Source organism: Protomyctophum bolini (assembly GCF_963924005.1).
Source record: "Protomyctophum bolini genome assembly, chromosome: 10".
NCBI classification, from domain to species: domain Eukaryota; kingdom Metazoa; phylum Chordata; class Actinopteri; order Myctophiformes; family Myctophidae; genus Protomyctophum; species Protomyctophum bolini.
The window spans coordinates 35,814,460-35,837,683 of NC_137871.1; the positions used below are offsets into that span (position 1 = coordinate 35,814,460).

The following is a 23,224-nucleotide window of genomic DNA, read 5'->3' on the forward strand; positions in this document are numbered from 1 at the left end:
ACGCGTTGTGAGCTTGTATATCGGCTATTTTAAGGCACTCGCGACCGCAGTACGACAGAGCATAAGTCATTTAGGCTTGTGTGTGTGACGGCGGTGGTTGGAAAAGATGTTCCACAAACTTTTATTTGCTTTATTTCTGCTGTTTTTTATCAATGGCGCCCCTCCTTCTGACGCACAGAAGAAGGTGCATAAAGAGGTAGATTAAAACGATTTATTTATTTTTGTTATTATTGTTATTCATAGCAATTCAAGTGCAGTTTACATTGTGGCTTGTGTGGTCACTGATGCTAAGCTAAACTAAACATTAACCGACATAGGATGTTGGCTAACGTTACGTGATTATGATAATAATAAAGTCTTCATTCTCGACAACGTTCACTTTGCAATGATGCATTGGGTAGCATTTAATAATGAATATAAGGGTGAATGTTATGTGGATAAGTTAATCTATCTTCCTATCCATTTCTGTTTTTTTAAGACATCAGATCAAGGAAGTAACGTTTTAAGAATTATCTGGGCTTTGCAGCCTTTGCTCATTTGGAATAGTTGATGGCCATGCACTCACTGTAATATACATACATGTACAATAATACACACAATGACAACAAGTATATTGGGAAGGGGTCATTTTTGGATATTAATTGACATTTTCATATAATTTCACAGTATGTAGAATGGGTAGGAAGAAAGCGCACGTTTTTGATTGATTTAAGTATTTATTAACAGATTGGAGAATTACAGACGGTACATTTCAAGCACAACTCAATACAAAACTGTTAACTGTGGACCGTGGACGACATAACACCATAAAGCATTGTTTACAATAGGGTCCACCTTGTTCAATTCATCATAACATTTAGAGACGTACAAATATACACTTCTATATAGTCAAAAACAGGAAATCATCAGGAGGTAAAAAGGGAAAAAAACATACAGTATGGGGAAAGGGGGTGGGTGGGGGATTAAGATTTTACTGGGGCCAGTTTCGAATTGCAGCTGTCAGTAGGTGCCCTTTGAGAGCGGTTTTGAAGGAATCAAGGGATTTGCATGTCTTAATGACTGTTGGTAGGGCGTTCCACATTTTGGTGTCATAGGAGCGAAAATAATAGTAATAATAGTTGTGCCGAATCTGGGTTGCACATGGTTTGTTGAACTCCCTCTGGTGTTATGGGTGTGGACTTCGTTGACATTAGTATTTAGACAGGTACATGGGTATCTTGGTGGTGTAATATTATATATCTTCGTGTGATAACATCTTTGTGTGATAATATTGTCACCCACTTTAACTGAGAAGCCGTCTGCCTTGCTGAGATTACTATTTGATCCAAAGAGAATGGATTCATCATGTGCCAGGTGCAGATTCTACCGAGCGTTATTGGAGAGTTGCATCCTATTCATTTAGTTTTCAAGACTTGTTTACAACAGGGTCCTCCATTCTCAATTCATCTGATTTGTTCAGTATTCAGCTCGCATTTGCACCGATGTGTTTAAGTACACGGTCAGATCCGTCATCAAGGTGTATAGCAGATCTACAAGCTCGTAGCGCGCCACCGAGTGGCGCGCTACGAGCTTGTAGGTCTGCTATTTTTGAAAAACCGTGAAAATGCGGCACACATCTTTGAATATATATATTCTTTCAGAGCGAACGTGTTTTTTATTTCGACGTCAGGCCTAAATGGGTTAAAACAAACTGTGGCCGGTAACTAAAAGCTGGATGTAGGAGGGTCTAGCGCCCCTCAAAAATGGAGTTAGGTGGTTTCTTCCGGACATCAATGAATATATAGCTCGACCTTTTCTAATGTTTGTCTCTCGTTTGTTGTCACCCTCAGTCTTTGCTGTCGGAGAAGGTGGGTCAGATGATGGAGTGGGCGTCCAAACGTTCCGTCATCAGGATGAACGGAGAGAAGTTCCGTCGCTTCGTTAAGGCGCCGCCCAGAAACTACTCGATGGTCATCATGTTCACGGCACTGCAGCCACAGAGGCAGTGTGGCGTCTGCAAGTACGTAATACCACCCGAGTTTGGCCTGAAAGCTATTTGACAGTATAACTGTTGGGGGTGCTCGATTATGGCAAAAATCATAGTCCTGATTATCTTTGGTCAATTTTTACTTGTTCTCGTTGGAGCCAAAACAAAGTGGGTTTTCCTTTTTTAATCTGTGGAAATAACTAAATAAATTGGTCAAATATATATATATATATATATATATATATATATATATATATATATATATATATATACACACAGTATATATAGCCTTGTGGCAACAAACAAAATGGAAGAAATACAGTAGGGCTATTATAATTTAGCAGACACTCTTAATCCAGAGCGATTTACAGTAAAGCAAGAACAACAAATGGTAATACATCAATCAAATACATATAAATAGTTATCAAGGGGCATAACATAAGCAAGCTATCCAATCCAATCCACTTTATTTATATAGCACAGTTCACAACTCAAGGGTTACAAAGTGCTGTACAGAAAGTTAAAAGCTAAATACACTATAACAAAAGACACCAACAAACCACACAGTAGAAAAGGGACACATTACAACAAAGCCACAGAAAAACACAGAACTCTTACACAGAATTAAAAGCCAAGGTGTACAGGTGGGTCTTAAGGCGAGATTTAAAATTCTCGATGGTGGGGGCCAGTTTCACATGTTTGGGGGCTATGACAGAAAAGGCACCTCTGGTCTTTCAACGTGACCTGAAGATTCAACTGGCCAGCAGAAAGCAATGAGGGAGTGTAAACCTCTATAAGGTCACAGAGATACTGCGGCGCAAGACCGTTCAGTGATTTAAAGGCAAACAATTAAATCTTGAAATCAACTCTAAAACGGACAGGGAGCCAGTGAAGGGAGGCCAGAACAGGTGTAATATGGTCACGCCTCCGGGTTCCAGTTAGGAGAATTTTGGACCAGTTGTAGACGTGCCATGGAAGACTGTTTTTTTTTTTTTTTCACTTAATTTTTATTGAAGAACAGACACAAACAAAAACTCAACTAACAAGACAATACGGGAAAGAAAAAGAAAAGAAAAATGACAAAAAGTAAAAGAAAAAAAGGCTGCATTTTTCATATTACAATAAACATTCATTGAAATTCTATTGCAATATCGCTAGGCTGAGAGAAGAGATTCCACTTTTCCCATTTTTTATAGAATTTATCCTCTTGTAGTCTCAGTATGAATGTTAGTTTTTCCATAGAATACAGTTCCTCAAAATGTCCATCCATTGATCTTTCCTTGGTGGGTCCTGTTGGTACCAGCGTCGTGTGATTGCTTTTTTACTTGATGCTAAGAGGATCTTGATTAAATATTTATCATGTGTTAGAAACTCTTCAGGGATATTTCCCAACAGTAGAAAAGAAACAGACAGAGGTATCTCAAAACACAGAATGGTCTCCAAAGTGGAGTGAATATCCTGCCAGTATTTCTGAATTTTAGGACAAGACCAGAAAATATGAGCGTGGCCCGCTTCCTTGTGGCCACATTGTCTATGGAAGACTGGTTTAAACCAACATACAGTGCATTGCAGTAGTCTAAACGAGTGGAGATAAAAGCGTGAATGACACGTTCAAAATCGTTAAAAGAAAGCACAGACTTCATTTTGGCAAGCAGCCTCAGGTGATCAAAGCTGGAGCTAACCACAGCGTTTACCTGTTTGTCCAGTTTTAGTGCATTATCCAATTTGACCCCAAGGTTAGAGACAACCGGTTTGGCATAAGTCTGCAGGGGACCATGGTCGGTGGGTACAACACCGTGGCCACTAGGCCCAAACACTATGACTTCTGTTTTTCTTTCATTTACACTGAGGAAGTTGAGAGCCATCCAGTCCTTAATGTCATTGAGACATTTAAGAAGGGGTGTCAGGGAGTCGTTGCTTCCTTTTTTTAGAGGCTAGGACCCTAACATCCTTCTAACAGTAGAATATCTGTACTATTTAATGGGATTTCTATCTCTGAGACCCCAATTTATATTGTAAAATCAATGTTAATTTAACCTAACGGGTCCATTTGGTTCCATTTGTACACTCTCAGAGTTACAGACCCATAAGGGTCCATTTGGTTCCAAATGATGATTTAGCTGGGTCCCCCCTGGAACTCCCTCAAGTACCCCTGGGGGTCCCCGGACCCAACTTTGGGAACCACTGGTCTACATAATATGCTATCTAAATTACATAAGTTTAGCCTTTGCATACGCCTGTAAGGTTGCCGGGGCTAGTGCAAGTGCTACGGGCTAAGATGATATTCAATGAATGTTCAAGTCATCTGACAATAATTCCAGAGACCCCATCACAAACACTGTGAGTACTAAGGTTTGGTATTGTAGTACCATTAAGTCTATTCTTTATATTTCAGACAAGCTGATGAAGAGTTTCAGGTGCTGGCTAATTCCTGGCGATACTCCTCTGCCTTCACCAACAAAGTCTTCTTTGCGACGGTGGACTTTGACGAGGGCTCTGACGTCTTTCAGATGGTGAGGTTCTGATTTTATTGTTCCATCAGTTTCCGATGCCTTGGAAATATTTTTGATGATGAAGATAATTGTCTAATTGTCGCAATTATTTGAGATAATCGCAATTATTTTTGGCGTAATCATCATAACCGTCAAAATAAAACATTAAAAAGCCAAAATAGCAGTTCTACAAGCTTACAATGCGTCACGTTTATTTTGTGTAAAATTATTAAATATGTCAGTAATTTCTTAGTATATTTATCATATGTGCGATTTCTGATTGCGAGGCCTTATATAGGCAATCTGAAAATTAAAAAATATTCATTATGTTACATGTAATGTAATGCAATCAATCTTTCTCTTCCAGCTGAACATGAACTCTGCCCCAACATTCCTGCATTTCCCAGCCAAGGGGAAACCTCGCCGAGCGGATACCTTTGAGCTGCAACTCAGGGGCTTTGCAGCTGAGCAGCTGGCCAGATGGGTGGCAGACAGGATGGACATACACGTAAGTACGAAGCAAGCGCTCAAATATTGATCTAAGGGTGCAACAGTCAATCGAACGAGAATCAATCTTTTAATAAAGTAATGGAATCATAATCGATCCTCATTTTGTCCATGTCATTATAGACTAAAAGTTTCAAGAAATGTCAACATTTTACAACTAGTGAACATAACTGTGCGTGTGTAGATCCGTGTGATTCGTCCTCCCAACTACGCGGGACCCCTTCTCTTGGGCTTCCTCTTGGCTGTGATTGGTGGACTGGCCTATCTTCGACGTCACAACCTAGAGTTCCTTTTCAACAAGAATGTCTGGGCCTTCGCTGCACTGGTAATACACACACACACACACACACACACACACACACACACACACTCACACAACACACTTTTTTTGTCGAGAAGCACAAATGTAAGCGTTAATTTGGCGCACAGCAGTGTCGTTCAAAAACAGCAAAAATAGACCCGTGACACATTTTGCACAAGCACATTTTGAAAAGAGCGAAGCACGCACAACTCCACTGTATCTTGGAACATTTTACCGGGTGCACGGTCAGGAAACACTTTAGAAGAAGGAGAATACCAGCACTCACGGAGTCCTTTAAGGAACTTTATTGTTTCATCTTTACAAGGGAAAGGTAAGCTGCAAGCAGCACCACAACGAACACGTTTCGCCCAAGGGCCTTCATCAGCGTTGAAAATGTTGTAAACAAGGCAAAGTGTCACATTTATACTGTCCGACAGTGCGACATCCTCCCCTGTCCTTGTTGATGCAAACAACAACCAGGTAACCCATTAAATGCCTAAGCACACCCTCTGACCTGTATATAATCTCAATTTGTAACAGAACCATGTCAACCTAAATCTAAATACTACTGCTGTCCAAGTGGACGCATTGTTTGTGCCTACATGTGTGCCTTCGTTCCGTGTCAGCTGCCTTGACAGAAAGAATGGTTCTCTTTTTTGCCTCCATTACAGATTTGAATCGTTGGACAGCACTACTAAATAAATCTGCCAGTCAACTTTTGTAGAGCACATTTTATTGAAAATAAAGTCAAACTCAAATGTGCATCACAGATGACAGATCACACCCATAAATATCCAGTAATGACGTTTGCCTAATATGACTGCACTGGACCCATTTCACCAGTAGATGGCAGTCACGTGCACTGTGTTAAATGAAATACATTTCACACAATTGTATAGGTGTCAGTGGTTATGCCCAGTGTGTGTGTGTGTGTGTGTGTGTGACATTGCAGTGCTTCTGCCTAATCATGACCTCGGGGCAGATGTGGAACCACATCAGGGGACCACCCTATGCACACAAGAACCCCAACACTGGACAAGTGGTAAGCTGCTGCCTGGTGGCTGTACAGGCCTGTCACAATTATTACATGATCGTCTAATCGCAATTAGTTTGTCATCGTTTCCATGTTGAAAAATGTTCATACATTAACCCATTTACATGTATTTCATGTCAAGGACCCCAAATATTATATGTAATATGCCGCCGACCCCCATCTGAAAATATGTTGTTCCAGGGACCCAAAGGGTTCCAGGGAAGCAAAGATTTGAGTTAAAAACTGAAACTCTGAAAGAATATATACCGTTGTCAAAGATTTGAGGCACATTTTCACGATTTTTCAAAAAGAGCTCGGTGCCGTGCTATGAGCTTGTAGATCTTCTATTTTCCAATAGCTAAAGTATAAGGTAATGCTTAAAACACCAAAAGGGGTTCCCACCCAAAATGGATAAAGAAAAAAAGCTGAAATAGCAGATCTACAAATGTACGTGTCACAAAGTATTGATGAATGTTGTAACAATCTCCCTTCACTCATGCAAGGCAAAATATCACTAAGGAAAAATTAAGCGGGATCGTAGGGTTATATTCAGAATTATTTATATAGAGTTAGCCAGACATAGCCGTTGACCGAATCAACGGTAGACAGTACAATTCACTAGTAACGCCTCTCCCTGTCTCTTTCCCTATTAAATACAATATACAGGCATACAAACTTAAACCCACAAACAATAATTACTTCCCAAACCCCCCCAAAGTCAGCAGAGAATAATGTCCGCGTCCGTCGTTCCCCTCAAAATGAGTCTATACAACTGTCCCAAACCTCCGACGCAAAGAAAAGTTCCTCTGCTCCAAAAAACGGTCCAAAGTAAATATCAGAATGCTCGGGGTACCCCTATATTTGTAATCCAATCCACACAGAACAACCTCGATACGGTCTCACCGGTAGCAGTAGTAGCCCTGATAGCCTCCAATCACCGGCTGGTTATCCTCCGTTCCAACTCCGATCCCTCTCGGCAGCGGCACCCGTGATGCCCAGTCAGCTGCAGATAAGCTTGTTTACACCTTAAATCGCGGTCGTACTGTAAACGCTGTCTGGCGCCTGAAGCTCCTTTCCTTCCCCGTGCAGGCCTGCACTCTGTTTGGTTTGCGATTCCCCCTCCCCGTGTGTCACTCCCTCTATTCGTAACCTTGGGTGGTGACAATCAACCAATCACTGACAGCTGTCACTCACCCCTGTACAAGGTCCATTACCATACTTGTGAAATAGAGGATAATATTTAAATAATTAGCATCACATGTTACCTTTCTTCACATAAATAATAACATGCATATAGCGAAAATAAAGCATAAGAACATTCAAATGTGCTTCGTCACAATGTGAAAGAATGTGAGTATTCTTTTCCAACCACTGATAGAAAAGAGGGATGTTTATTTGTTCCTTTGTGTTTTCAGAGTTACATCCATGGCAGCAGTCAGGCTCAGTTCGTAGCAGAGACACACATCGTTCTGGTCTTCAGTATCCTTCACCACTACCTTAATCTTATATTTAAGTCTTTGTTGTCTCCGCCAGGCCGAGGACTCATGTTTTTGCACATCTGTCCATGTCTTTTCAAATTGGCCGCTATAACAGCCCGAATCACGTTTTAGTCTATATAACTCCTGTAGGTCGTACAATCGCAATACCGTTTGTTGAAACCGTGAGTTAGCACATAGCACCAGTGATGGGCAAGCTACTTGGAAAATGTAGTAAGCTACACTACCAGTTACTCTCTATTAAATATAGCTCAACTACAACAAAGCTATCCCCAGATAATTATAGCAAGCTACACTATAAGCTACATGGCAAAAGTAGCTAGCTACATGGACACTACTTTTTTTTTAAATATTTTTTATCAACTTCATGATCAAGTTTCCACCGAACAAATAGCCTAATAGGCAGGCAAAAATGCTGAGTTTGGTTGTTTATTAAAAAACAAACTGGAAACAAGCCCTCTGTCAGGCTTTTGGTGTCAACTTTTTCACATTTACTTGTATTAATGTACCTTGCGGTGTGGCTGATTCATGTGTTCAGTGTTGGGAAAGTTCTTTTTTTTATTAACTATAGTTCAGTTCACAGTTAATTTTTTTTAAAGGAACTAATTCAGTTCATAATTCAACATTTTGAACTAAAGTTCATGGTTCCAAAAAATGAACGATTTTAGTTATTTTTTGTTCTTTTTTAAAATTATATTATTATTGCCACAGCCTAGCCATTTGCGCACCAGCTGAGAGACAGGGATTTAGACTAGAGCAGTGGTTCCCAAAGTGGGGTCCGGGGACCCCCAGGGGTACCTGAGGGAGTTCCAGGGGGGACCCATCTATTTTGTTCATGTTCATAAAGTGCTAAAGTGTTTAAAGCAGTGGTTCCCAAACTTTTTCATGTCAAGGACCCCCAAATTGACACTACATAGTGGACCCCCATTTGAAAAGATATGCCAGGGACCCCCATAAGAGAAGACGTACACATTTAGACGTCTACATTTAGACGTACACATTTAGACGTCTACATTTAGACGTCTACATTTAGACGTATACATTTAGACAGTGTCCCCCCGAGTGCCTCCCCAGTGTCCCCCCGAGTGCCTCCCCAATGCCTCCCCAGTGTGCCCCCCGAGTGCCTTCCCAGTGCCTCCCCAGTGTGCCCCTGAGTGCCTCCCCAGTGTCTACCCAGTGCCTCCTCAGTGCCTGCCCAGTGTCCCCCAGTGTCCCCCCAGTGTCTCCAATAGCAATACAAGAGCAATAATACAAATTAATCTTAATGTATTAATCTAATTAATTAATTAATTAATCAAAATTGCGGCCTGTGCCCAGCACCAAAGCTTTTTCCTGCAGGAAACACTGCTTGTGGTTGTAAATATATTGTTATCCGTGTTGCGAGGATGAGGGGGTACCTGGAAAAATATCTACCCCAAAAGGGGTACCTGGTCCAAAAAAGTTTGGGAACACCTGGACTAGAGAATGCGGGTGGCCTGTTTGTTTGTGTCAGACTCTTCTTATCTAAACCAACCAATCATGGATTTCTTTCCAGGGATTTTTTCCCCCCACAAAACTTTATTTAACAGTAAATTTGTAACTTTGTAGCTTTTGTTGAAAGCTACGTCACTACTTGGGTCTAAAAATAGCTACACTACAAAAAACGCTACTTGGTTCAAAAGGAGTGAAGCTACCATCAAGCTACTGATAAATGTAGTAAGCTATGTAGCTTCGCTACTTGTAGCTAGCTACTGCCCAACACTGCATAGCACATGCCGTAGCACTAGCACTAGCCTCGACGACCGTAGGCGTAATGCGTATGCAAAGGTTAATTTATGTAATTTAAATGTTTGTTTATGTAGACATAGCACTCTATAGTCTATACTCATAGCTTCACCTTACAGATATTCTACGGTTAGTCGGATGCTAGGTTCTTAGCTTACTTATGATCCTTGATGACAACTTCTAGGGGTGCGCACGCTTTTCCGACACACCAAAGGTCCGAAGCGCGGGGACATGCGATGCTCTTGGCCGAGCAATACTGTGCTAAGTTTCCGCACCTAAGAGAAGACAATCATTCATTCATCTTGTAGCTATAGTCGATGGAATGTGACTGAGGGGCTGCCTCCAGCTGGAGAAAAACTGCATTTATTTTTATTTCATATGACATGAAAAAACGAATTCCAATGATTTAGTGTTGGTCACAAGGTGGGTCACAAGTGTTCATGGACTTTATAAGGTTTGACCTTTGACCCTGGGTGTCAGATGCTGCCGTTACCATGGGAATAGTGCTGCTGTGTGAGGCTGCCACCTCCGACCTGGATATTGGGAAGAGGAAGAGTATGTCAACCCACACACCCACACACACACACACACACACATCTTTTAACAATACAATTAAAACATGTATTTATTTATTCTTGTATTAGTTTAAAGTGATTAAATACAGATTCTAGGCAAACCATTGCAACCTAGTTTGTGTTGTAAATGCCATCGCCACATATACATTTGTATCCTGAAACATGTATTGTCGAGTTTCCTAAGTGTGTGTGTGTGTGTGTGTGTGTGTGTGTGCGCGCGCGTGTGTGCGCGCATCAGTAATGTGTGTTGCAGGTATTGGTCTGGTGATGCTTTTCTTCAGTTGGCTCTTGTCCATTTTCAGAGCAAAGTACCACGGATACCCCTACAGGTATGAGTCTAATGCGGAGTTTGATGCCGTATGGGCTTCTATTGGATAGAAGGGGCGTTACCTAAAATTAATACTTATAATATTGAATAAAGCAACTTAAAAAGGGTAGCCTACGTAGTTATAGCTTAATAACTAGGTTAAGTTTGAACTTAGTGTCAGGTGGTGCAACTGGAGCCGCCCTGGGTACAGTACAGTAGGTGTAACAATGACCCCGGAAGTGTTTTCGAATCCTTCGTTGTGCTCGAAGCATGAATTGGTCTTGTATGTATTTGTATGTATGATGAATTATGAGACACAATATCAGACATATCTTATTTAATTGGTTATATCTAGGACTGGATGAAGTCGTGCTGTGGTTTTTCCATTGATTAAGTGTTTTGTTTTGTGTGTGGAAGCTTCCTGATGAGTTAGACTCGTCCAGCAGCCATGCAGCCGTCATCCGGTCTGAGGAAAGTGTCGACATCTCTACGGGTGGTTCTCCCCAAGTGCCTTCACGACCTACGATGATCTCCTCAACGTCTAAACCAACGGTAGCTCAGCGCTCGGCCCATTTCCCCAACAAGCTCCAATGGCCCTTTTCGACTCCGACGACCAAGTGGGCCGCGTCGTGTCACCACACCGTGGACCACAGGTTCTGGGTTTATTTCCATGCGGTACGGCTCCGTTTCACTTGAGGTTCTCCTCCCTAATTTGGGGTCTGCTGCTCAGGAGGTAACCAGGCCAGAACTTCAAATTGTTTCTAAAATTGCAGATCTACAAGCTCGTACCTTTCTGCAACTATTAGTTTATTTTTTAATTATTATTATTTTCATCCGTTTTCTTTTATAAGAGCCCCCCTTCAAGGGGGGCTGTGGTTATATTAGAAATGTAAACGTCACAGAACTTCACTGTTTCGTGGTCATGGAAGGTTCTGGGTTATGTTTTGTAGTAAAAAAGAGCCAATGATTGATTGATTGATTGATTGCACCATGAAGCAACAGCAAGAAGCATAACTCTGCATCTATGCCTTGTAAGAAAAACACCACAGGCCAGATCACTTTGAATTCAGCAGGTATAGAGAAGTGCCAATTTATTTCCTGTTAGCTTATTAGCAATTATTTATTATAGGATGGTTATGAATAGAATGTTATTATGTTCTGCCAAAAGGGCTTTTTGAATCCTGTTCTTGAATTTAGTGAGGGGGGGAGGGGGGTTCAATTTCAGTTTTGTCAACATCATTTTGTTTACTTGCGGGTGATTGGTATTTCTGTACACACTGGGGCCCGTCGTTTGACGTTGGTAAATGTGTGCATTATTCAGCTGATAAGTGTCCGCAGGTCCTCAAACTTTCTTAAATAGTCTTAAATTCACATTAATGTATGAATGAATGCTGAGAGTATTGTGAGACGACGTTGTCGCCATGGATTTAAATTTGGCGTAAATGTTCATTAACACAGCGTCTGTACATACTGCTGCTGTGTCGAACTTGTAAACTACATCAACTGCGAATAAATGTTAATGTTATCGCCCTTAAAACTGAGGCCATTTAGAGTGGTGCGTTAATGCTGATACCGATGCCGTCAATTTAGTTTTAGTCTTTTTCTGAAACGAATAAAAATATACATCCCTCCCCGCTTTTTTTCTTCAAATGAATTCGAATTGATTTAGCACTTTTTGACAGACAAAATATCATGTTTTTAAAACGCAACACCCCTGCTTTCACTCTTTCTCCAGTACTCGCAGAAGTGGCATTTCTTAGAACCTCATTGTTGGCACTTCATAAAACCTTCTCTCTTTCTCCATCAGTAATAATGACTCATGGCGAACGGTAATGACTCTGGGCTCTGTATGGCCCACTTTGCACCTGCTATTCCTGTACATTACTGTTTCTCAGCGTCTGGTCCGGGGATCACCAGTGGTCCAAATGTACTCTTTGACGGCTCTGTCACTCTCAGAGATATCGTAAACACTGAGGATGTTACAGTGTAACTGGGGGGCCCCCGGGATTTAAAGGTAATCCTATCTAACTGGTGGTGCAGCTGTGCCATATATGGTCTGCTCTGGTGTGGACTGCAGAGTGATTGGATTAGTCCCAGGGCTAGATGTTCCACCATGCTAGTTTAAGCATGGGTAGAGAGCCTACTGTACCTGTTGTATAATTGTCCATATTGCCCAATCCTTGGCATATATTATTCTCATTTAAGATTTCTATTTCAGTTATTTTGCCCTATTTGCATCCTTAAAAAGACTGAGTTCAATATGTTTTGACTTAAGTTGCAATCTTGTGTTGATCGTCATACTTTTTCTTTTTGGCTGCACTTCCTGGTTATATATCTGTACTTCCTGTGAGTTAGACGTTTGAACTCCATGCCACAAACAAAATGCATCTTCGACCAGGTGTAACCTAGAAGTGTGCATACGTGAACGGCTACAGCGCCCTCTGGTGGGGGGGGGGGGGGGGGGGTTATTTCCCTCAAGTCCTGTATGTTATATTATCATTCTAAACGGGTTTCAAAACCAGCAGGACATACGCTATAGTAGTTCATCGCCTCTTGCCGGGTGTCCCAAACTGTTGCTTTTCAGGATTCAAATTTTGAAAGTGGCAAAAGTAGCAGATATATCGGCTACTTTTTGCGTGACGCTGTAGTGTGATTAAGTAGGGCATTCATTTGTATGGAGCAGTTTTTTCTGTTATCGTCGCTGTCGTCTGGAAATTGTCGAAAATCCGTTACTTTTCAGGAAATGGAAAAAAGAACCTGGATCTTATTTAGTAACAATTAAGCTCTTAATACTGTTCATTGGTTTCATATTTGCAGCTCAACTAAAACCTATTGAGAGGGGAGGGAGGCATTTTACCGTCTGTGTGTGACTGTGTGTGCAGTTGACCTGTCCTCTAGTGAACGAGGGCAGGTGTTAATACCAGGTGTAACGAGGGCCACATTCTCATGCTCTGTGTGTATATATGTGAGTTTGTGCACAAAGTGTTGGTATGCATATTATTTTGTATATTCATGTGCAGAGAGAGATGAATATGTGGTCTCAGGTGAATCTTTCTGACATTAAAGTGCCTTAAACTGCCTGAAGTTTTTTGTAATTCTCTGACGGGCGGCGATGCCAAACGTGAACATAAATTCAATCTATGTCAAACATTTCAGGCTATTTGCTATTTTTGAAGATTCATTATTTGATTTATTTGCTTCCTATTTGGTCCCCGCTAATGCTCATGCTAAAAATAATGTTTCTTTCTATTCTGTCTCAGAGGACGGCTGTCCCTACCAGTGACATCATTGCTAGGCAGGTTTGGTCATTTCAACCTTTTTATGTTTATGTTTCAACTTTCAAGGCAAGGAACAATGGCTTATGTTATAGCATGGTACATTTCCAGGAAGAGATATACTGTATAGGTTGTAGGTTTTTTATTGGAATCCCCATCGATATCATTGTTAGGCAGGTTTCTGAACAGTCTGTACTCTCATTGCCCACCAATGAGACAGACAAACATATAAATGGTGCCATTGTCTAAGTAACATGAGCATTTATGAAGATAAGGTTTCCATCTTGCATCTTAAACTAAGCAGTCTTGACTTGTCTAGATAATTAGAAAGCAAAGGTCATGTGGGTTAACTATCACTATGGTGACCTGAGTCACTCAGGCTGAGTAATGTCCGGAATAATCTGCTGTGTCCAGGGGGTTTCTTTGTTCATGTCTCTGAGGAAGACGACTTTTACTCTTGTTAAAATGCTATGGCCACAGTTTAAATGTATCGGCTCTGCTCTGCCAAGCCTTGGGGGATCTTCAATGTGGCACTGTATGTGTATGTTAATTTATGCAAGTATGTTAAAGGATTGGTGAGCATTCTGTGCTAAACCTCACACATCAACTATTTTTATCTCTATCTCAATGAGTGACGAGATCATCACTAAGAAAGGTTTTATTTGTCACCAACTGATGGCACAAGCAGTGAAATGTTGTTGCGACGTCTCCCCCACCCAAATCTTGTGACTCTGATACCACCACAACTTCCTCTTCTTAAAAAATGACTTCTTGAATTGGCACGATTGGTTACGATGAGATGACCCATTGCTGTGGTGTCATGCTTTATGGGGTAAAAGGTACTATACCTACACATATTGAGTTTAATAGGTTTAAAAGTTTAATTCAGAGTGAAGTGTTTGACGAAACTATTGAATGCAGCAAGAATTAGTGTCTCATTTTCTTCTCGCTCATCAGGCCACAAACATTGACTGTAAAAAAAGATAGGGGACTTTTACTATTGGATATAATACCCAGTAGGTGGACTTGTGTGAGGTGAGTGAACTTACTTACATTATTTCTCCAACAAATGTTGGAAGTAGTATGAAGTTTTGTTTTGTTTTATGCTCTCAGGCCTTCCCTATGCACTTCTTGATTGCACTCTTTCTTTTTTTCCCCATTATGTCATCTCATTAAGCCTCATTAACTTTTTTTTGCTGTGTTCTAAAACACACAGATAATTATATTTTGAAAATGAGAGAACATTTAAAATTTGAACAGAAATTAAGTATCGATTCTTTTTTTTAATCATTTTTATTAGATCAATTAATTATTACACCCCTCAATCCACATATAGTATGTGCACCATTTATTTTCAGTACTATACATTCTACAAACAGGACTACACACAACCGGTTAAATTACTGTTTATTGCAAGTTTTGTGATAAAGTTACGGACTGAGTAGGATCTTTGTCAAAGTCCAAGTTGTTCTATAACTATATCTACTCTTGATTGTACTTTCAGACTTTCCATTTTATGTTATCTCATTAACTTTTTTTGCTTAATACCCTTGTTTCTGAGTTGTAAAGCAGTATTATATGTGATAAGATCAAGCAAGCAAGTATGAAGAGTTTAGCAGCGTCTATTAGATTTAACATGTTTTTAACAGATATTTCAATTATTACTACCTTGGTAGTAAAAACTACCAAAGTATTTACACCCCTAAATGCACAATGCAGTATGGCCAAAATAAACGTAACTTGTATCAATGTATTTCCTTTACTTTAGGAGAGCACCATGACATCCATGACATCACCAACTCCGTTTCCTACGCTTGATACTACCATTGATTATGTTGATTACAATTACACTGAGTCCCTCGAAAATTACTCCACAATACTACCACCACCACCATTGTGCAGTGAGAAAGCAGAGTGTGTCACCCTGGTTGTGGTAAATGTGATCATCGTCCTGCTAGGGCTTTTGGGGAATGGCCTGGTCATCTGGGTTATCGGCTTCAAGATGAAGAAGAGGACAGTCCCAGCAATGTGGTACCTCAGCCTGGCCCTCTCCGACTTCATCTTCTGTGCAACGCTGCCTTTCAACATCAGTCTACAAGCAACAGGATCTTGGAACTTTGGACCTTTCATGTGCAAGTTCACCTCCTTTATTTTGTTTCTCAACATGTTCAGCAGCGTCTTCCTGATGCTAATCATCAGTGTTGACCGTTGTTTGTCTGTTGTGCATCCGTTTTGGGCCCGAAACAATCGCACGATGAAACGTGCAGCAGTCGCCGTTGTGGTTGCCTGGCTCTTCTCTATGCTGCTGAGCATTCCCTCCTTAGTGGTTCGTGACACAGAAGAACATGATCAGGTTATTCACTGCTACAACAATTTTGAAATGTCAATCTTCAGCTCTACAAGTGTCCCTGTCTTTCGCTTTGTTCTAGGCTTTGTGTTTCCTCTGGTGATCATCACTGTGTGTTATTCTATTATCATTGTAAGGATGAAGAACAACAGCAAGGCCAGGTCTGCCATGCCCTTCAAAGTCATGACTGCCCTGATAGTCACATTTGTCATCTGTTGGTTTCCCTACCACATCTCGGTTTTACTAGAGATTAACCACTTTCACAATGCATTTTTGGCAATGATATCAGTGACTCTTGTACACGCAAACAGTTGCCTGAACCCGTTTCTCTATGCATTCATGGGCAAAGAAATCAAGCGGAACTTGTGGAGTGCTTTTATTTTGAAAATGGAAAATTCTTTCAGTGAAGAGAGGCCCTCTGAGTTGTCAAACCTATAAAACAGCTCTTTAAAAGAGCCTTCAAAGTCCTTGATACGAAACCTCATTAATAATCACTGTGTCATACTGTAAAGATAATGTTTTCTCGGTTTAAAGAGACCTCTGTATAATCTAGAAAACCCTACATGGATTCTTTCTCCAGGGAGAATTCATCAAAAGGAAAAAGACGGTTGCATTGGGAGTTTGGGACTATATCAACCTCATGAGGGGACTGTAAGGTGCAGTGTCGACACACCTCTTTCAGCCAGAATGTCAGTGCTGGCAGTGTGCTAGTCTGGTAGGAAGGAGGGGGCGTCCCATGCACCAATTAAACTCTACTGTCTCAGCGATATTGTCAGGGAGTTGTCTTTGTGTCGTCACAACTGTAAATAAACTGTCTCAGAATTGTGGAATATGACGGCAGTAACATTAGCGTTTTCTCTCAGTCAGTTGATTCTTTATATCCATATGAGTGAAACCACCGCGGTCATGGGAAATGTCCTTGGCAGTCAAAAGGGCCAAAGCGATCTTTATAATCTTAATACTTAGGCACAAACCAACTATTTTCTAATAACAATATTGATGTAACTAAGAGATTAGATGATTTAGCTATATTTTATATAGGCCTATGGGGGGGGGGGTTTATTTCTTATATTATCATTCTAAACAGGTTTCAAAACCAGCAGGACATACGCTATAGTAGTTCATCGCCTCTTGCCGGGTGTCCCAAACTGTTGCTTTTCAGGATTCAAATTTTGAAAGTGGCAAAAGTAGCAGATCTATCGGCTACTTTTTGCGTGACGCTGTAGTGTGATTAAGTAGGGCATTCATTTGTATGGAGCAGTTTTTTCTGTATATCGTCGCTGTCGTCTGGAAATTAACCTTGTACGGTATGTCGAAAATCCGTTACTTTTCAGGAAATGGAAAAAAGAACCTGGATCTTATTTAGTAACAAGCTCTTAATACTGTTCATTGGTTTCATATTTGCAGCTCAACTAAAACCTATTGAGAGGGGAGGGAGGCATTTTACCGTCTGTGTGTGACTGTGTGTGCAGTTGACCTGTCCTCTAGTGAACGAGGGCAGGTGTTAATACCAGGTGTAACGAGGGCCACATTCTCATGCTCTGTGTGTATATATGTGAGTTTGTGCACAAAGTGTTGGTATGCATATTATTTTGTATATTCATGTGCAGAGAGAGATGAATATGTGGTCTCAGGTGAATCTTTCTGACATTAAAGTGCCTTAAACTGCCTGAAGTTTTTTGTAATTCTCTGACGGGCGGCGATGCCAAACGTGAACATAAATTCAATCTATGTCAAACATTTCAGGCTATTTGCTATTTTTGAAGATTCATTATTTGATTTATTTGCTTCCTATTTGGTCCCGCTAATGCTCATGCTAAAAATAATGTTTCTTTCTATTCTGTCTCAGAGGACGGCTGTCCCTACCAGTGACATCATTGCTAGGCAGGTTTGTTCATTTCAACCTTTTTATGTTTATGTTTCAACTTTCAAGGCAAGGAACAATGGCTTATGTTATAGCATGGTACATTTCCAGGAAGAGATACTGTATAGGTTGTAGGTTTTTTTTTTTTTGGAATCCCCATCGATATCATTGTTGGGCAGGTTTCTGAATGGTCTGAACTCTCATTGCCCACCAATGAGACAGACAAACACATAAATGGTGCCATTGTCTAAGTAACATGAGCATTTATGAAGATAAGGTTTCCATCTTGCATCTTAAACTAAGCAACTCCTTGTCTTGGACACTTGAAATAACAGTAGAAATATTGTAAACCTGTAAACCCAGAGTGTGATTTCGATGGCGTTGTGGTGGTGGGACTGGGATTGGTGAGCATTCTGTGCTAAACCTCACACGTCAACTATTTTTTATCTCTATCTCAATGAGTGACGAGATCATCACTAAGAAAGGTTTTATTTGTCACCAACTGATGGCACAAGCAGTGAACTGTTGCTGCGACGTCTCCCCCACCCAAATCTTGTGACTCTGATTTCATCAGAGTATCGACAGCCTAGATACCACCACAACTTCCTCTTCTAAAAAATGACTTCTTGAATTGGCAATGTATGTTACGATGAGATGACCCATTGCTGCGGTGTCATGCTTTATGGGTGAGTGATACAGACTTATAGCATGTTATGTAGACAGCATAAGTGCATTGTACATGTAGTCATAGCACGTCATAGTACATATGTATAGCATAGTAGTATAGATGTATAGCTTATATGTATAGTTTCATTATAGATATTCCACTGTTACTTTCTTAGCTTACGCATGTTTCATGATAAATGTTTTTATGTGATGTATTCCCATGCTTTTTGTTCTTGCTTAATGTAAGTCGCTCTGGATTAAGAGCGTCTGCTAAATGCCTAAATTGTAAATTGTAACTTACTTACATTATTTCTCCAACAAATGTTGGAAGTAGTATGAAGTTTTGTTTTGTTTTATGCTCTCAGGCCTTCCCTATGCACTTCTTGATTGCACTCTTTCTTTTTTTCCCCCATTATGTCATCTCATTAAGCCTCATTAACTTTTTTTTGCTGTGTTCTAAAACACACAGATAATTATATTTTGAAAATGAGAGAACATTTAAAATTAAAAATCGATTCTTTTTTCTAAATCATTTTTATTAGATCAATTAATTATTACACCCCTCAATCCACATATAGTATGTGCACCATTTATTTTCAGTACTATACATTCTACAAACAGGACTACACACAACCGGTTAAATTACTGTTTATTGCAAGTTTTGTGATAAAGTTACGGACTGAGTAGGATCTTTGTCAAAGTCCAAGTTGTTCTATAACGAGTCATTAATTTGTATTTAAGGTTATTTTTTGTATCAGTTTGGATGAGACCTGGAGTTAAGATGGCTGTCCATAGAAAGGAGCAGCTGCTTCAGAGGTGCTGATAAGGAGCTGATGGAGTAGTTTCATCATTCACCGCGGTCAAGCATAATCTCTTAAATTTGACAGATAAATTCAGTTTCACAGTTTACTTGGTTAACTTTGCATGCCGAAAGGGTAGCAGTCTCTAGGAATAAAAAACAAAAATCCTTGAGTAATTTTGAGAAGTACAAAAGATATTAAGTGACTTAAATTCTACTGGTCAGGTGGTATGAGGTGAGTGTAAACCTAATTGCACATTATTATTCTTATCTGATACAGTGAGTACAGTATATTGACAGTTTGAAGGAATTTCCATGTCTTGGTATGCTTTCTACTACACGCCTATCTACTCTTGATTGTACTTTCAGACTTTCCATTTTATGTTATCTCATTAACTTTTTTTGCTTAATACCCTTGTTTCTGAGTTGTAAAGCAGTATTATATGTGATAAGATCAAGCAAGCAAGTATGAAGAGTTTAGCAGCGTCTATTAGATTTAACATGTTTTTAACAGATATTTCAATTATTGCTACCTTGGTAGTAAAAACTACCAAAGTATTTACACCCCTAAATGCACAATGCAGTATGGCCAAAATAAACGTAACTTGTATCAATGTATTTCCTTTACTTTAGGAGAGCACCATGACATCACCAACTCCGTTTCCTACGCTTGATACTGCCATTGATTATGTTGATTACAATTACACTGAGTCCCTCGAAAATTACTCCACAATACTACCACCACCATTGTGCAGTGAGCAAGCAGAGTGTGTCATCCTGGTTGTGGTAAATGTGATCATCGTCCTGCTAGGGCTTTTGGGGAATGGCCTGGTCATCTGGGTTATCGGCTTCAAGATGAAGAAGAGGACAGTCCCAGCAATGTGGTACCTCAGCCTGGCCCTCTCTGACTTCATCTTCTGTGCAATGCTGCCTTTCAACATCAGTCTACAAGCAACAGGATCTTGGAACTTTGGACCTTTCATGTGCAAGTTCACCTCCTTTATTTTGTTTCTCAACATGTTCAGCAGCGTCTTCCTGATGCTAATCATCAGTGTTGACCGTTGTTTGTCTGTTGTGCATCCGTTTTGGGCCCGAAACAATCGCACGATGAAACGTGCAGCAGTCGCCATTGTGGTTGCCTGGCTCTTCTCTATGCTGCTGAGCATTCCCTCCTTAGTGGTTCGTGACACAGAAGAACATGATCAGGTTATTCACTGCTACAACAATTTTGAAATGTCAATCTTCAGCTCTACAAGTGTCCCTGTCTTTCGCTTTGTTCTAGGCTTTGTGTTTCCTCTGGTGATCATCACTGTGTGTTATTCTATTATCATTGTAAGGATGAAGAACAACAGCAAGGCCAGGTCTGCCATGCCCTTCAAAGTCATGACTGCCCTGATAGTCACATTTGTCATCTGTTGGTTTCCCTACCACATCTCGGTTTTACTAGAGATTAACCACTTTCACAATGCATTTTTGGCAATGATATCAGTGACTCTTGTACACGCAAACAGTTGCCTGAACCCGTTTCTCTATGCATTCATGGGCAAAGAAATCAAGCGGAACTTGTGGAGTGCTTTTATTTTGAAAATGGAAAATGCTTTCAGTGAAGAGAGGCCCTCTGAGGTATCAAACCTATAAAACAGCTCTTTAAAAGAGCCTTCAAGGTCCTTGATACGAAACCTCATTAATAATCACTGTGTCATACTGTAAAGATAATGTTTTCTCGGTTTAAAGAGACCTCTGTATAATCTAGAAAACCCTACATGGATTCTTTCTCCAGGGAGAATTCATCAAAAGGAAAAAGACGGTTGCATTGGGAGTTTGGGACTATATCAACCTCATGAGGGGACTGTAAGGTGCAGTGTCGACACACCTCTTTCAGCCAGAATGTCAGTGCTGGCATGTGTGCTAGTCTGGTAGGAAGGAGGGGGCGTCCCATGCACCAATTAAACTCTACTATCTCAGCGATATTGTCAGGGAGTTGTCTTTGTGTCGTCACAACTGTAAATAAACTGTCTCAGAATTGTGGAATATGACGGCAGTAACATTAGCGTTTTCTCTCAGTCAGTTGATTCTTTATATCCATATGAGTGAAACCACCGCGGTCATGGGAAATGTCCTTGGCAGTCAAAAGGGCCAAAGCGATCTTTATAATCTTAATACTTAGGCACAAACCAACTATTTTCTAATAACAATATTGATGTAACTAAGAGATTAGATGATTTAGCTATATTTTATATAGGCCTACAGAGGTGTGTGTGTGTGTGTGTGTGTGTGTGTGTGGTGTTACGTTGCGTCGCATGCTCGCGTTGTCACTGCTTGCGTTACAGAGTCACTGCTCGTTTACATAGTTGCAACGCTACACGGTCGCAATTAGCGCCCCTCACTTCACACGGGTGTGATTTTTATAATCCTTAAGGTGTCTATGAAGTTTGATGTTCCCAGAGCTTTCTTTCTCTTGTATTCATGACACTTGCCACTGGAAATACATGATGTATGTGTGGGCAGGGATATGTATTCTGGCAGGTATTTCTGGTTCTGTGGTGGAGTTCATTCATTCTGATTGTGACACTCGCTGCCTTTGGTGTGGACTCTACGTTCCTCTGCACCGAAGCTAGAGCGCACTGAAAAAGCATTACCATTCTGACAAGTAAAGAACATAACTTGATATCCCTCATCCTGAATATTCCTTCCTCCTGCACGTATATGATCTAAGAACAACATAATTTGTCCTCCTTGCCCTGAGCTAAATTGAACGAGAGTAGATCTGGCCTACACCCCCTGATCATGAACAGTGGCTTTAGTTTAGTTTGCGAGGAAAGTTAAAAAAAAAAAAAAAACTGACACGAGCATCATAGATGGAATACCTGTTTTCTCTTTTGAATAACGAAGTCAGGTGTGCCTGATATTTTATTTGTGGTGTTATTTAACATGCCATTATAATTGCACATTGAAAGCAGGGAATATCATAGCTTCAAATGGACATATTGGTTGTTCAGTTTGACCCACCAGTTCTGGAGATATGGCTTATAGAGTAATGTCTTGCAGAGAAACAGCGAGTTGAGAAAACAGGCTTGAAAGGTTCACTTCTGTGGACTCTAACATTACGCCACGGCGTCAGCTAATGGGGATCCATTCAATAAACAAACAAACACCTAGCTACATGTTTGGGAATGTATTGCTCTAGTATGTGAAGAGTCTACCTGTGCTATTAACTCATTTTGGAAAAAATAATTTGCGCGATGGCAGTCTCTCAGTCAAATCTGGTCATAGTGAAGGACATATCAAAATATCATTCATCTACAGTGGGAATGTATACAAACATCTGTCTCACAAACATCTGTCTCACTATCTCACCTTAACCTCCACCTTCCTACACAGATGTGTACCTGCTGCAACTAGCTAGCCAGTAATAGCCTGTGGTTACATTTTAACAGACATACATATTTATGAGGTTAAACCATGAGTCATGCCACGGTGCCACCTGCAAGCTGGGAACTCAAACGTTTTTCGCTCAGGTCACCCCTTAAATAACTTTTTCATCCACAGCACCCCTGAATTATCATTGATAATAGCACCTCACATTAATGTCATATTATTATGGTATATACAGTATATGTACATCTTTACCCCTTAAATAGCCTATGTCACAAGTAAAGCTTGAGTGAGTATCCTTTTCCATTTTGGATAGATTGAAAATCTCTCTCTCTCTCTCTCTCTCTCTCTCTCTCTCTCTCTCTCTCTCTCTCTCTCTCTCTCTCCAGGCAGCTCCTGGCCCCTGGATATCAGGACATATTGTCACGGTCCGCTCCGCGGACCGTGAACTTTGAGT

At 40.5% G+C, this 23,224-nt stretch overlaps 2 protein-coding genes across 2 annotated transcripts; both read left to right on the top strand.

Moving 5' to 3' along the window:
- Positions 1-64: 64 nt before the first annotated feature.
- On the top strand, positions 65-13,520 carry LOC308323050 (dolichyl-diphosphooligosaccharide--protein glycosyltransferase subunit MAGT1-like). Its single transcript, XM_080774648.1, has 10 exons — positions 65-196; positions 1,830-1,999; positions 4,362-4,479; positions 4,826-4,966; positions 5,150-5,290; positions 6,219-6,308; positions 7,715-7,778; positions 10,040-10,114; positions 10,373-10,463; positions 10,859-13,520. The coding sequence occupies exons 1-10, from the start codon at positions 107-109 to the stop codon at positions 10,872-10,874; spliced, it is 996 nt and encodes a 331-aa protein (XP_080630774.1). The 5' UTR covers positions 65-106; the 3' UTR covers positions 10,875-13,520.
- Positions 13,521-15,663: 2,143 nt separating this feature from the next.
- LOC308322276 (chemerin-like receptor 1) lies at positions 15,664-16,501 on the top strand (the record flags this gene model as incomplete). Its single annotated transcript, XM_080773472.1, has 1 exon — positions 15,664-16,501. The coding sequence occupies exon 1, from the start codon at positions 15,719-15,721 to the stop codon at positions 16,499-16,501; it is 783 nt and encodes a 260-aa protein (XP_080629598.1). The 5' UTR covers positions 15,664-15,718.
- Between the last annotated feature and the right edge of the window lie 6,723 nt (positions 16,502-23,224).